The sequence below is a fragment of the Astatotilapia calliptera genome, chromosome 9 (genome assembly GCF_900246225.1).
Source record: "Astatotilapia calliptera chromosome 9, fAstCal1.2, whole genome shotgun sequence".
Classification (NCBI taxonomy): Eukaryota; Metazoa; Chordata; class Actinopteri; order Cichliformes; family Cichlidae; genus Astatotilapia; species Astatotilapia calliptera.
Genome location: NC_039310.1, coordinates 3,458,580 through 3,473,837, shown reverse-complemented (window position 1 = coordinate 3,473,837; position 15,258 = coordinate 3,458,580). Strand labels below are relative to the sequence as shown.

The window sequence follows — 15,258 nt, the reverse complement described above, 5'->3', positions numbered from 1 at the left end:
GCTTACCAAAAAGTCCACACAGGCTCATCTCACATTTGACAAAAAACATTGTGACGAGCCCCAAAACCTTTGATAAAATCTTCTGTGTGTTGTAAAGTCCCGATCCATCGGCATGAAACTAACACAGCATTTCATAAACGCAAAGCACCAACAGACAAACATGGTGGGAGTGTAATGGTCTGGGGCTCTGCTTTGATGGAACCATATACCCTGAACCCACACCTGAAGCTCAAGCACCCTCAGGTTATGCAGCATGGTCCACCAACCAAGCAACCAAGCAAGCAACCAACCAAGCAACCAACCAACCAACCAACCAGCCAACCAACCAAGCAACCAACCAGCCAACCAAGCAACCAACCAACCAAGCAACCAACCAGCCAACCAACCAACCAACCAACCAGCCAACCAAGCAACCAACCAGCCAACCAACCAAGCAACCAAGCAAGCAAGCAACCAACCAACCAGCCAACCAACCAGCCAACCAACCAAGCAACCAACCAGCCAACCAACCAAGCAACCAACCAACCAACCAACCAAGCAACCAACCAACCAGCCAACCAAGCAACCAACCAGCCAACCAACCAAGCAACCAAGCAAGCAAGCAAGCAAGCAACCAAGCAACCAACCAACCAGCCAACCAACCAAGCAACCAACCAGCCAACCAAGCAACCAACCAACCAACCAACCAAGCAACCAACCAGCCAACCAACCAAGCAACCAAGCAAGCAAGCAACCAAGCAACCAACCAACCAGCCAACCAAGCAACCAAACAAACAAACAAACAAACAAACAAACAAACAAACAAACAGGTTTTGAAGAGGCTTAGTGACAGACTGGACTCAAACCCTACACAGCAAAATCTCCAGTGTTAAATTAATACTAGAGAGTGTCTGTATGTGTCCACTCCTCTGAGTGTTAAATATAACAGTGTTATATGTTTAAAAGTAACCTAGTCAGTTTTGAAGATTAACAATGGCTAACACTGAGCAGTGCTGATTTTCTAACACTGGAATATTTCTAACATTTTGAGTTATTTTCCAGTGTTAGAAAATCAGCACTTATATTTAACACTCAGAGGATTGGACACATACAGACACTCTCTAGTATTAATTTAACACTGGAGTTTTTGCTGTGTATCGACACACTGTGGCATGCTCTTGGAAATCCTCCACTGTGACTGAATGAAAACAATTCCGCAAAGAAAAGCAGCCTTCAGAGCAACATGAACGACTCACTGCTGGTTATTACAAACGCTCGATTGCATTTCTCCTCATTAGGTTCAAGGAGCAGCCACTCTTTAACGGTGAAAGGAAGGTTTGTTTTCACAATAGACCATTGTTTAATGAGTGTTTTGCATTAACTTGGATTATCTTTGTCTAATATTAACATTTGTTTAACCCTGTGAAAAATGCAAGTGTGACAAATAAAACTAAGAATAAAACTGGCACTGTACAGCAAAAAACGAATACCACTCAAACTATTCTGTAAAGAATCACAACAAACAGATATAACAACAACAGCAGCAACAACAACAACAACAGCAGCAGCAACAACAACAACAACAACAGCAGCAGCAGCAGCAACAACAACAACAACAACAATAATAATAATAATAATAATAATAATAATGATATATCCTCTAAACAAGAAGTTATGAGGTAGGCAAATTACAATGCTCTGCTATTTGTTCATTTATAGTACGTATGACAAACCAAGGATGGAGACAAAAACACTAAATGTGGCAGGAAGTGAGTGAATGACTTACTTTCATTTTTGGTGATGCAGCTGTAGAGCGAGTTCTAGAATGAGAACAAGAAGCTGTGGTGACTCTGCTCACACAGACCACACTACTGCAGCAGAAACATGTTACTGGATTCAAGTCTCTGAACCACTGAATGACCTTTGACCCTTGACTAAAAAAACCTATATTTGTGCTTTAGTGATTGATCACATTTCATTCAAACATTGGAACAGACGTGAGTAAACTGTGATTCTGACCAAGAAAACACTTGAAGGAATAATAATAACAACAACAGTGTGGAAACATTAGTAACTTCCATGTAAGCACATTTTCATCGACACATTGATACTCTTGTAAATCTGTAAAGGGAGCAGTCGAAGGAGGAAGAGACAGAAACAAGCACGAGGACATTTACAGTCTGACAGCTAGCTTCAATAAGCGATGTAAGCATAACAGCAACGATCCATCTGTGAGCGACACAGAAACACAGAGCTAAGAACTTCATCTGTCTGACAGTGTGCCACTTCAAAATAATCTCACCTCTCTGAAGCTGTTGGACTTACCTCTGTGGTTTTCTTGCATACTTTTGTTATATCATTTTTTGAAGATGCCTACATGGGGAAAAGAAATCAGATCAGTGTTGGGGACAGCAGCTCGCACCCCAGGATGGACTCACAGCATCTCACCTGTTTGCATTCCTTGCGACACTCGGTCGTGATGGCCAGTTCACAGCAGCCCAGCCCCACCCAGCCTTCTGATTTCCTCGATACTCCTGCAAGCAAATCATACACCAGAGAATCAGCTCTTTGCCACGTGGATTTCTTTCTATGGCTATTAACTATCACACTTTGTGACACTGATTTATTTACTGTTACTGTGAATTATGAAAACAGATTCACATTTACTTATTCTGAGATTTTCATATTCAAACGAGAGCAGCGATAACACCATGGAGGTGGTTTTATGGTGAAGCAGAGCGAGCGAGTTCACTGCCTGCAGTAAGCTCTGCTGTCACATGTCTGAAAACAAAGGTGTTCACTGTAGTCACTGTCTGTGCTTCTCATGCTGTATATTCTGATCTTTGCAGAGTGAACTTCACTATCTCCACGTGTCCGGGGTGGGTGGAAAGTCCTCTCCCCCATCTGTCCAGCCACCATCGTGCACGTGTACAGACACACCTGCAGGACCAGCTTAAGAGTAAATCCATGAATGTTGCTGGAAATCAGTGAACATCAATGATGGACGATGTCTCACTCTGAGAGGACTGGAGGAAGGTTTTTTTGATTCCTTCATCCATCCATCCTCTTCTGCTGATGTTTGTCAGGGTCATCGGTGAGCTGAAGCCTGTCCCAGCTAACATAGAGCGAGAGGCAGGGTGGAGGACACGTCTCCAGCCTGACGCAGGGCTAGCACCCAGAGACAGACAACCATTCACACTCACATTCACACCTATGGGCATGTAGAACCACCAGTGACTCTAACCCCACTAACTGCATGTCTTTGGACTGTGGGAGGAAGTCACCCAGAGACAACCCACACAAACACAGGGAGAGCATGCAAACTCCACACAGAAAGACCCCGGCCTGATTCGAACCCAACACGCTCTCGCTGTGAGGCAGCAGCGGTCTCGCCACTGTGCTGCATAGCCCGAAGTAGACACCGCCCTCAACAGTGTCACATCAGAAAACACCCAGAGGGACATTTTAGACACCTGTGATTCCACAACAACCAAATGTTTTCAGTTGGTGCTAAGCTGCCGACTGCTACAAAGCCATGCTGTTAAGAACATGACGTACACAACCTGACACTGCTATCATCTCTCATCAATGTTCCTCTATAAACAGTACTGTACATTTACATGTGCTGTCCCCGTGTCTGCCCGGCCACGTGTGCTTCTGTTTACTTTCTCCTCTCACCTCCCCGCCAGGGCGGAGCTCATTGCGGGCTCCCGCCCTTGGCTCACATACCTTCTCTTTATCAGGCTGCAATTATGTGTTGGACATTTAAGGCCGGGACACAGACGGTCTCATTGCTGGATGATTGTGCGAGACACGTTAGTGAATCTCTAGCTCTGTGAATCTCCTGTGTGTTTTTGCCTCTGAGTAACCGGCGTTTCCCCGTGTATAGTTTTCCTGGACCCGTCATCTACGGAGAGCAAGTGTGAATGAGATTCCCTTCCCGGATTTTTCCCTTGGACCCTGCAATTGCCCCACTGTATCTGCACTTGGTGATTGTGTAAATAAATGTCATTCCTTGTATTGGACTCTGATCTGCGCTTGAGTGTGACATGTGCTGCACCAACAGATGCCGGTGCAACAGTTTGCAGACAGATTTTATTTTGGTTGGTGGTTAAATACAACAGCAGATCAGCATCAGGATGTCGTGGTTTCACCTGCTTACCTGGAAGTGTAGAATTGATGCACATCCAAAGTTCATTCTGTAAGACATAAAAATGGTTCATGTCAGAGGTTATTAACAAAAAACCTTAATAACAGCTTTTATAATTCAGGTAGCATAATTATCAGATATGTAGCTCTGTTTTTCTCACACACCGTGGGTTTGTTAAAAAAGCAATTTTGCAATTCCACTTCAATGTCTGGGAGAAGAAGCACGAACTTTGGTAACTTTATAATTCCATGTGAATATATTAGTCTGCAGGTCTTTTATGAAAGTAAATGGGTGAAATTAGCAGGTGATAAGAATAATGTTTCTGGCTTGTTCCACCAACCATAGAAGAGGGCGTTACACTTTGGCTGAAGAGAGAAGGAAGCTGGTTGGATGTAAGAAAATGTTGCTTTAACAAAAAACTGAACGAGTTATTATGTGGCCACTCTATAATATTCTTCATATTTATAATAGAGTGATTTGTATATATTAGTGCTATTTGTTAAATGTGTGAACTCTGTAACAGCTTGGATTATTTAACTAGCTGAGTCTGTTGCTGTAGCCCACATCATTTCCTCAGGGATTAATAAAGTTTTGTGATTGTGTTAATGTTTCAAAGACACAATTAACCAATGATTTATTTTCAGAGACAGCTGTAAAGCAAACGTACAGATCAGCAGCTCTGATTGGCTGCTCTGCTGACCACATGTCTACTCGACTCCAGATGTGCAGCAAGCCCAGGTGTGACCCGTGATGCAGCACACTGTGCACGGCTCCTTCGCTGGTTGTTGGATCAACAGTTTCAGTGAGCCGGTGCTCACACAGCAGTTATCTGCTGCACTATATTAGTTATGCAGAAATCCCATGACTTTACAAAATAACTGAATAAACTGAGCCAGTTCAGTTTTACAAAGAACAGACTCTACATTCTTCATTTCAAACTGAAACAGACGAGTGTTGAAAATATGAATGTGAGGAAACTCCCACTGGAACCAGAGCCCTCTGCGTCCTCTGCGTCCTACAGCTGAGGGACGCAGACACATGTTGTCGAGCTGGTACAGGACAGTAAGACGTACACTTGTTGACATGTCAGCTGTGTTCTCTTCACAGCTTTCAGAAAGCACTTCTTCAAACTCACCGGGCTCAAAGTTTGGCTTTGAAAACTCAGGTTCTTTCACTTCCATAAGGTAACCAGCTTTCACTGCTGAGTAAAAAGAGACTGTTGTTTCCTCAAACCTACCAGCCCCTCATTTATCTTCTCTGTAGTCAGCTGTGCTTACCCGTTCTTGTACTGTTCACCAGGATCGTCTCACAGTGCTGATGAATATTTTATTCCTTGAGCACTGAAACGTGAACACACCAAACACACAGGTGGATAAACAGGAGCTGCTCTGCTCTTCTTGAACTACTCGACACTCTGTGTCCACTTTTCTCCTTTTTGATAACGTTTCCATGAACAGCAGCAGTCTTTTTTTATTTTTTCATTTTATTTTAAATTGTACAGCGAATACATTTTTGTCACTACAAGGGAACGCTGCCTCCTCCTGTGATCTGTTTTTACACTGAAGCTCTGTTTCACAGAGAGGAACAGCAGCAATTATCCATCACAGCTTGTTAATCAACCACAGACCCAGAGAGAGTTTCAGGTCTTTGGAAAGCACACAGGGAAGTTCATTATACAACAGCCAACAGTCACAAAGACTTAGAAAGGAGACTGAATATGAAAACAGGTCCACTGAAAGTATCCATGTTTCTCTTCTGGACATACGCAGTCATCGTTTTGTCACATGACTCACACTGGAGTGGATCTCACCTGGATGCACACACACACACACAGACAACCCACCTTAGAAATGTCTCAGATAAGCACCTAGAGGAGCCTGGTCTGACAGACACATGGGCAATATACAGACAAACGTCCCCAAGGACACTTTTTTTGATCGTACTCTGATCTGTTTCTTCACCAATCAGTCTGACGTACACAGATACCAGCAGTAGCTCCTGCAGCTCTGGCATTATCAAAGGCATCAGTGCAGAATGACAGGAACTCTACCACACATCACCTGTCCCCTGGTATCCTTTGGGATGGTGTGAAAGCATACATGAGACGGTGAATAATCTAATTTAGTTGTGCAAAAGAAAAAAGAAGCAAAGCTAAGGACAGTAAGGTTACTAGAACAACATCAAAGATCATAATCTCCATAATCTATTCTGCACTCAGAGATTTCCACAGTTTATTAACTGACGGGGCAGAGGGCAGCTCTAGACTCAGTGGTCAGAGGGACGGCGAGAATGCCAGCTGGTCAAGCTGTTTGTTTGAGCCCAGCAATCACCTAACAGAGTTATTTTAATGAGTAACGATCCAGAGGATTCACACAGCAACACAAGGATAAGGGTAGGTTAACATGTGTATGAGATGATGAGGACAGCGTTGGGCGTTAGCTGAAACCTCTCAGGGAGACCAAGACGAGGAAAGTCAAATTACATGTGAAACACCATCAAACTGAACCTGCCTCCCAGTGTCACAACATGTCAGTGAAATCACCACACATATGGTGACGATACTGAAATACTACTATTTTTCACAGATGCATCTATGGTATGAGTTTCAAAGTCCTTCATCATCTTGTTCTTGAGTCGCATTAACCTGGCTGTCCACGCTGCCCCGCCCACCAGCCCTCCCAGCTGTTTACAGCTCAGGAGTACGGACCCCCTCACAAAGTCTGCAAATCCATTTTGTTTTTAGCAAACAGATCCAGCAGAAGAAACTTTTGTAGCAACAGCGTCGGTTGCAGAGCATAAAAATAAACCTTTGCCAGTGAGTAGTTCATGGTTTGTTTTAGTCCTCAAAGTTTTATTCCTTCGCAAGTTGTCGAAATACAAGAATGCTAGAGAACATGGGCACATGGGGACAGTCTACATCAGAGCCTGTTGTTACTGGAGCCTGTTTGCATTATAATGACCTGCGTAGGCCTAAATTTAACGTACATGTGTACTAGTTGTTTGTTTTTCTTACTGTAATTAACAACAGCTCCTTGTGTTGCAGCTGAACATCATCTATTTGTTTGAGCTAAATTGCACAGCTGTTGGTAGAAAAATGAACTGAAAACAATGCAAATGTTGTAAATCAGGGGTGCCCAATCCCGGTCCTCGAGAGCTACCGTCCTGCAGCTTTTAGATGCATCCTTGTTCCCACACACCCGAATCAAATGAATGGCTTGTTATCAGGCCTTTGCCAAACACGATGGCATGCTGAAGAGGTAATCAAACCATTTGATTCAGCTGTGTTGGAGTAGGGATGCATCTAAAAGCTGCAGGATAGTAGCTCTTGAGGACTGGGACTGGGCAGCCCTGTTGTAAATGATCCAAAAAACGAACCACACCGATCAGTACTATTTGGGGACTGGGCTCATGTGCAGTAGCTCTGGCCCTAGATCTTCTAAGTACGCTCCTGCATCCTGTAAATTCTGTTGTACTGGCTTCTCATTAACTTCAGGGCCAACTGTACCTGAGCGAACCCTGCCCTCACACTCCAACATGCATCCACACAAACTCATGTCCACGTGTCAGTTATATTGTAGAGATGCTGATATGAGTCTTCTGCAGAAATTGTGCATATTAGAGCCAAAATATATACGAGTTACTCTGTGAGGCTAATAAACATTTTTATTCACAACATTTTCTAAGTGTTATATATTCAAACCTTATGACACAACACAATACAATCATGAGACAAGGCTTCCAATAGAAGCCATCTTGTTGGTTAGTGTACGTGTAGCTGCTGTATGTGAAATGGACTCACCATAGACTCTGGACAGTAACCAGGTAACCTCTGCAGGAGATGCTTCAGACGTGACTCACTCTTTATAGTGGTGAGCTGCAGGAAAAAGCAAAAATCATGACTTTATATAACACAATCTACACCGTAAATCTGGATCAGCTGGACCAGGTGACCCTGAATCCTCCCTTAGTTATGCTGCAATAGGTGTAGGCTGCTGGGGATTCCCATGATGCACTGGGTGTTAACAGACCTCTCTGCATTGAATCATATCTGTTATTAACCTCTGTCTCTCTTCCACAGCATGTCTTTATCCTGTCTTCCTTCTCTCACCCCAACCAATCACAGCAGATGGCCCCGCCCCTCCTGAGCCTGGTTCTGCCGGAGGTTTCTTCCTGTTAAAAGGGAGTTTTTCCTTCCCACTGTCGCCAAAGTGCTGCTCATAGGGGGTCATATGATTGTTGGGTTTTGCTCTGTATGTATTATTGTAGGGTCGACCTTACAATACAAAGCACATTGAGGAGACTGTTGTTGTGTTTTGGTGCTGTATAAATAAAATTGAATCAAAGCTGGTACATGGTTTGTTCTGCCTCAAACCAGTCTGGGTGGGACGAGGCTCACCACTAGGTGATGTCAGCAGAGCGTCTCTGTCAGAGCAGTGCTTGGTTTTTTGGAGATACTGTGACTGAAAGTCAATAGTTAAATTTATATTTTCTGAAATCTTTGAATGTAAAAAAGTTTTACTTAAAAACAAAAACTAATACTAACCCTTCCAAAGACTACTTCCCCTTTTTGTGCATCTTACAACACTTGATTTTCAGCATTTTCTGAGCTTTTTCTTTACTGGTTTTCAACTTCCACTTGCTGGTCAATAAGATCACAGTAAGGTCTACTCGGCATCTCTCTTGAAACCATCACCCCTTCTCACCCCTCACCCACAATTTCCCAAGCACCTCCTTAAAGTGCAGCAATAAAACTGTAACACTCAGCTGCTTTTTGCTCTGATGCAAAAGCCTCTCTCACATTTCCTTTAGTCCTCTTTCACTGACATGAGGATGGAGAGCGAGCGTCACCTTCTGTCAGTTAAAAAAAGTTGAGACTGAAGTTGATAGCTTCAAAGACAATCTGATTTGATGTGAGTAAGGCTTGTTGTGGGATCAACATGGTGTTCCACTGGTAGTGCGTTAGATGACCTTAGGGAGCAAATGAAAGCCCGTCTAACTGCAGAGAGCATCTCTTGCCAAATGGAGGCAGTGTCCAAAGTGTGTGGTCCAACTGGTGCTGTCTGGGAGGGGCATGATAATCCTTTACCTGGTCTGGGTCATTCGTAAGCCAATCAGCATTTGACCTACGCCCAGCTGAGCTACATGCTGTTGGGGTTTTGGAGGACTGCAGGTAGCACATTTACTTGGTTGAAAACCTCTCATTGGAGGCTCTCTGAGGGCAAATACATAAATGGACACAGCCATGAAACAAGCATCTATGTGTTTGTGAATGTGTATGTTCATACCTGGCCACAAGCTTCTCTGCAAGGTGAGAATTCGGCAGCATGGTGGCAACAGGAGGGATCTGCAGACAGAAGCATCAAGTTAGAGTCAGTTAGAGCATCGCCATCAGTGTTTGGTTCACCCAGAGCTACGGCTCTCACATGATGTCAAATCACACTGCTGTGGCTGGAGGCAAATCCAGGGATTTGATGGCATTATTTTTCCAACTGTACTGGGGTAATGCCAGTTGAGCCAAGTTAGTCAGCATAGTTACTGGATGTCAGGATTTATGAGAGTGTGATATATTAAAGCCCTCGAATGACACTGAGCAGCTTAATAACAGGGAGAACAGATGATTACACAAACCACCAACCTAAGAAGATAAACTGACAGCACTTGTGAGAGTTACCTGCCTGATAGCTTGAACTGGGATGCCAACAGCACCTAGCCCCAGTGAGGTCTTTGTCAGTACAGTTTGCTTAATGCTACGATGGTACCAAGCAAGTTAAAGAAGCACGTGGACTGTTAAAACAACCAAACGCAAAAGCAAAGAGAACAAACTCAAAAAAACACAACTGACCTACTTTGACAAAGAGTCCTGAATGTGAACAAAGGGAAGCTCTACTATTTGTTGGATTACATGAAAGTGGTTGACAGCGGTCTATGTTAGTACAATAGATTCAACTGGATCCACATGAGACGATGACGTCTTCTGACACGTCCTTTCCAATCTCAGAGTGACTTTGTTGCACTAACCTTCATGCTATGCAAATACATTAAACTGGTTGGTTGAGATGAAGCAGACGCCACTATGCACTGATGTGAGTATTTAAGTGTGCTTCGGAACTTTTGCTTGGAACTGGTTTCCAGTTGCATCCAACCCTTACATCGCTAAGCCCATCAACGCATCAGGTTCAGTGGAATAAAGCGCGTGGCCACTGTGCTCTCGAGAATAACAGAGTGACCGATCACCCTTTCCCATCTGACGTATGAGTCTGGGTTTGGCAGTTGCTAGGAGGACAGTAATTTATGTTTCAGTATCTTGTCCAAAAATACTTTTGCCTGAAAGAGTTGGGATTACATGAGTTAGTGCAGTGTGTTTGTGCAGGTGCTCAGTTCAGATGAGATCTGACGTACATGAAGGCCACAGCATATTATTCAAATCATTTCATTTCTTTTACAGACTTCAAAGTGCAAAAATGACACTAAAAGTGAGAAAATTATTTCCAGTGCTGTGTAAAAACAAACCCATCTTGTCTACACACATGGCTGAAAGCTTTCATGTGTATCACTCAGCTAAATACTAGAATAAGTACTTGCCTCACAGCTGAACTATAGTAACCGGGGGGTACTGACACTGCATTCATCACAGCCTGTGTGTGACTACACACTGCATGTGTTTAAAACACGATGAGAAGTACATTCTGTTGTATCCATGGCCTTGTTTGGTCTTTCAATCCGTGTACACCCCTGCACCAGCCAGTAGCTTCCTTTTGTTGCGCCCTCCTTAATGACCACTGTTGGCAGGCATGATGAGATGTGAAAGAAAGTGAGTGTGCTGACAGACGTGAAACAAATGATCTGTAGCTTTGTGTGTGCGGGTCTTTTACACTTGTGTCTAAAGAGGAGCTGTGCTGTGAGTGTGTGATGTGGAGAGCCTGCTGAGTAAAGTTCAAACCTGCGCTGTAGCCTAAAAATTGCAACCTTCATGGTAAAGTGATCTCCAAGGGCCTGAGCATTTCAGAGGTTACTGTGTCTGATGTGGGCCTGTCTGATCATTACTGTGTTTTCTTTGAAAGTAAAATCTCAGCCCACACAAATATATCAACAGCAGTGATCACAAAACGGTGCATAACTGACGACAGTAGTGAGATCTTTAACCAGGTCTTCCCATTAACACCTGACCTGTCCAGAGGGTCAGTCAATGAGCTCATCAATAGCTTCAATGCTAACATGTTAAATGTAATGGACACTATTGCTCCCATTAAGGTGAAGGTTATCTCTGGAAGGAAAAAGTCTCCATGGAGAAACTCCACACTGGTGAAAAATGAAAAAAGAGAGTGTAGGAAAGCTGAGCGCAGATGGAGAAAAACAAACCTCCAGGTTCATTATGACATTTATAAAGAGAAACTTCACAATTATAATTTACAACTGAGGAATGCAAGGAGGTCCTACTTCTCTGACATCATCACTAAAAACAGCCATAATGCTCGGGTCTTATTTTCTACAGTTGACAGGCTAACAAACCCTCCTGTGTCAGTGGCAGCTGAACTTCATTCGACCATGGCCTGCAATGACTTTGCCAAATTCTTCACAGACAAAATCCAAAAAATTAGACAAGCAATTGGTACATCAACAGCAGATCCAGGATATGTACTGTGTCCACCAAAAAACTGTTTAAACACCATCAAACAGTTTCACCCGATTAACAGCAAAGACCTGGAGGACATCTTAGGTCAACTGAACTCCTCCTCCTGCTGTTTAGATGTCCTGCCAACAAGTTTTTTCAAAAAGGTCTCAAAGACTTTAGAGTCAGACCTGTTACAGATCGTCAACTTTTCTTTATTATCAGGTGTGTTTCCAGAACCACTAAAAACTGCTGTAATCAAACCTATACTGAAAAAGGACAATCTTGACAAGACACAAATGAAAAACTACAGGCCGATCTCAAATCTCCCATTTTTAAGTAAGATCATTGAAAAAGCAGTTTCCCAACAGCTCAATTACTTCTTAAAACAGAATAACTGCTACGATGCCTTCCAGTCAGGTTTTAGACAGAACCACAGCACTGAAACCGCTCTGACCAAAGTGTTTAATGACATATGTCTGAATACAGACAGTGGAAAAATGTCAGTCCTAGTTTTACTGGATCTCAGTGCAGCATTTGATACAGTTGACCACAACATATTACTCAAACGACTGGAGAACTGGACAGGTCTTTCAGGAACTGTACTAAACTGGTTCAAAACATACTTAGAAAACAGGAAATACTTTGTATCAATAGGTAACTTCACATCTGAGCAGACAAGTATCACATGTGGAGTTCCCCAAGGTTCCATCTTGGGACCCCTTCTGTTTAACATCTACATGCTCCCACTGGCACAGATTATAAAGAACAACAAAATAAACTATCACAGCTATGCAGATGACACACAAATATATATCACAATGTCACCAGGAGACCGAGGCCCTGTACAGGCTCTTGGTAAATGCAGTGAGGAAATTAATGACTGGTTGTGCCACAATTTTCTCCAGCTAAACAAAAACAAAACTGAGGTAATAGTCTTTGGCGCCAAAGAAAAACGATTACAGGTCACCAGAGAACTTCAATCTATACATCTAAAAACCACAAACCAGGCGAGAAATTTGGGTGTAGTGATGGATGCAGACCTAAACTTAGAAAAACACATTAAGACAATAACAAAGTCAGCTTACTATCACCTCAAGAATATATCAAGGATAAAAGATCTGATGTCTCAACAGGACCTGGAAAAACTAGTCCATGCATTCATCTTTAGTAGGCTTGATTACTGTAACAGCATCTTTACAGGTCTACCTAAAAAATCAGTCAGACAACTACAGCTCATTCAGAACTCTGCTGCTCGAGTCCTCACTAAGACCAAAAAAGTGGACCACATCAGTCCAGCTCTGAGGTCCTTACACTGGCTGCCTGTCCGTCAGAGGATAGACTTTAAAGTTCTGATGCTGGTCTATAAAGCTCTGAATGGTTTAAGACCAAAATACATCAGTGACCTCCTGACCCAGTATGAACCTTCCAGATCCCTCAGGTCATCTGGATCCGGTCTTTTATCAGTTCCCAGAGTCAGAACCAGACACGGAGAAGCTGCATTCAGCTTTTATGCTCCTTATATCTGGAACAAACTCCCAGAAAGCCTCAGATCAGCTGAAACACTCAGTTTATTTAAATCCAGGTTGAAGACTCACCTGTTCTCAGCTGCATTTGAATAAAGCACCAAATCCACACTTTTAAGCTTAAATTTCAAAACTTACACTAACTACTGATCTTATCTACTGTTCTGATTTTATCTGTATTGATTTTATATACTGTTTTGTTTGTTTGTTAATTAGTTAAGCTTAAATTTCAAAACTTACATTTAACTACTGATTTTATCTGTTTTGATTTTATCTGTTTTGATTTTATATACTGTTTTGTTTGTTTGTTAATTAGTTAAGCTTAAATTTCAAAACTTATATTAACTACTGATTTTATCTATTGTTCTGATTTTATCTGTTTTGATTTTATATACTGTTTTGTTTGTTTGTTAATTAGTTTTTGTTTGCTTGTTTTATTCAATTTTAAATCCTGCTTTTTATTTGTTTTTGTTTCTAATGTCTCTGTAAAGCACTTTGAATCACCTTGTTGTTGAATTGTGCTATACAAATAAACTTGCCTTGCCTAAAGTGTGATTTATGTGGCTGTCCTGAAATGATGATGATGATGATGAAGTGTCCTTTAGGTTTACTGGACAGTAACTGTTTCTCTCTTTGAATGTGTACATTTGATGTTATACGTCCTCTCAGTATTTCTAAAGCTGCGTCCACAGTTTGGCCTAATGACCTCAGAACAAATAAACTCTTGTTCACACACACACACAGATTTTGCAAACAATGGCAGGTGATGTAATAACTGGAGGGACTGGGAAGGGCTGATGGCTGGCTGTTAAGCGGTGGCCCAATTTGAGCTTCGCATCCACACAGGAACCAGAGTCCTCCACAGAGCCACACTGTTCACTTCAATAGCAGTTGGAATAAAATACACTGTAGCACAGCGGTCCCCAACCTTTTTTGCTCCACGGACCGGTTTATGCCCGACAATATTTTCACGGACCGGCCTTTAAGGTGTCGCGGATAAATACAACAAAATAAAACCGGTACTGGTACCAAAAAAAGAAGATTTATTCATAACACACGGGAAAAGACCCAGGAAAACCGAGTTAACGATCAAAACGATAACAAAATAACGCTGAAAACCAATAAAAGCCTGAAAACCAAACATTTCACACCTGAGCCTCAACTCTCGCGGCCCGGTACCAAACGACTCACGGACCGGTACCGGTCCGAGGCCCGGGGGTTGAGGACCGCTGCTGTAGCATATCAACTTCATTCAGAAAAAGAAAGTTAACTGCACAGAATCTCCTCTTATCTGCAGATGATGTGGTTCTGTTGGCTTCATCGGGTGGGGGCCTCCAACCCACACTGCAGCAGACCCCACCCTAGTGTGAAGACAAGAGTCTGAGGCCATGGTCCTCAGCTGGAGAAGGGCAAAGTGCCTACTTCAGCTCAGGCACAGATTTATAGCTGCTTTGAGATTATTATGTTATTCCTGATTGAATAAAAAAATCAGGTTGTAACCAAATATAAAACTAAGGTATGATTATCATCGCTTTTGTCCTTGTTTAATATTTATTCTATATTTGTTATAGTCTTTACTCAAAATAGTTGCCATTTAAAATAAACTGTGTAAAAAGGATTTTCAGCCAATAATGTATCTTCTTCCCATGAAGTTTCCTTATTTATTTTATGATTATTATTTTAAACACACTGCTATTGTTTCCATACATACGTAACTACTAAAGATGACCTTTACTGCACGTCTCCCTCTTTCTCTCTCCTCTTTGCTGTCTCTATCCAATAAAGGAAAAATACTAAATATAATATTTACAAAAACAGAGAGAATGACTGTTCTGCTGTGTGAAATCATTAGGACTGTAATATGGCTAAAACACAATTCTCCCTCACACCAACTAAGATCACAGTATCCCACACAAGCTCTGTAAATATGAATTACAAAAAATAAAAACAAAAACCTTCATTAAAACTAACAATAAAGCCTGAAACTGGTTTTT

The 15,258-nt window shown here is 42.3% G+C and overlaps 1 protein-coding gene across 1 annotated transcript in view; it reads right to left on the bottom strand.

Annotated features, from left to right (window-relative positions):
* Window positions 1-15,258, bottom strand: part of reck (reversion-inducing-cysteine-rich protein with kazal motifs) — a 98,605-nt gene that overhangs the window by 61,930 nt on the left and 21,417 nt on the right. The window contains exons 2-7 of the mRNA XM_026180915.1: window positions 9,415-9,473; window positions 7,929-8,003; window positions 4,142-4,178; window positions 2,428-2,513; window positions 2,305-2,352; window positions 1,766-1,799 (exon numbers count right to left, since the gene is read on the bottom strand). Of these exons, the coding sequence (XP_026036700.1) occupies window positions 1,766-1,799; window positions 2,305-2,352; window positions 2,428-2,513; window positions 4,142-4,178; window positions 7,929-8,003; window positions 9,415-9,473 (339 nt within the window). The remainder of the gene's footprint in view (window positions 1-1,765; window positions 1,800-2,304; window positions 2,353-2,427; window positions 2,514-4,141; window positions 4,179-7,928; window positions 8,004-9,414; window positions 9,474-15,258) is intronic.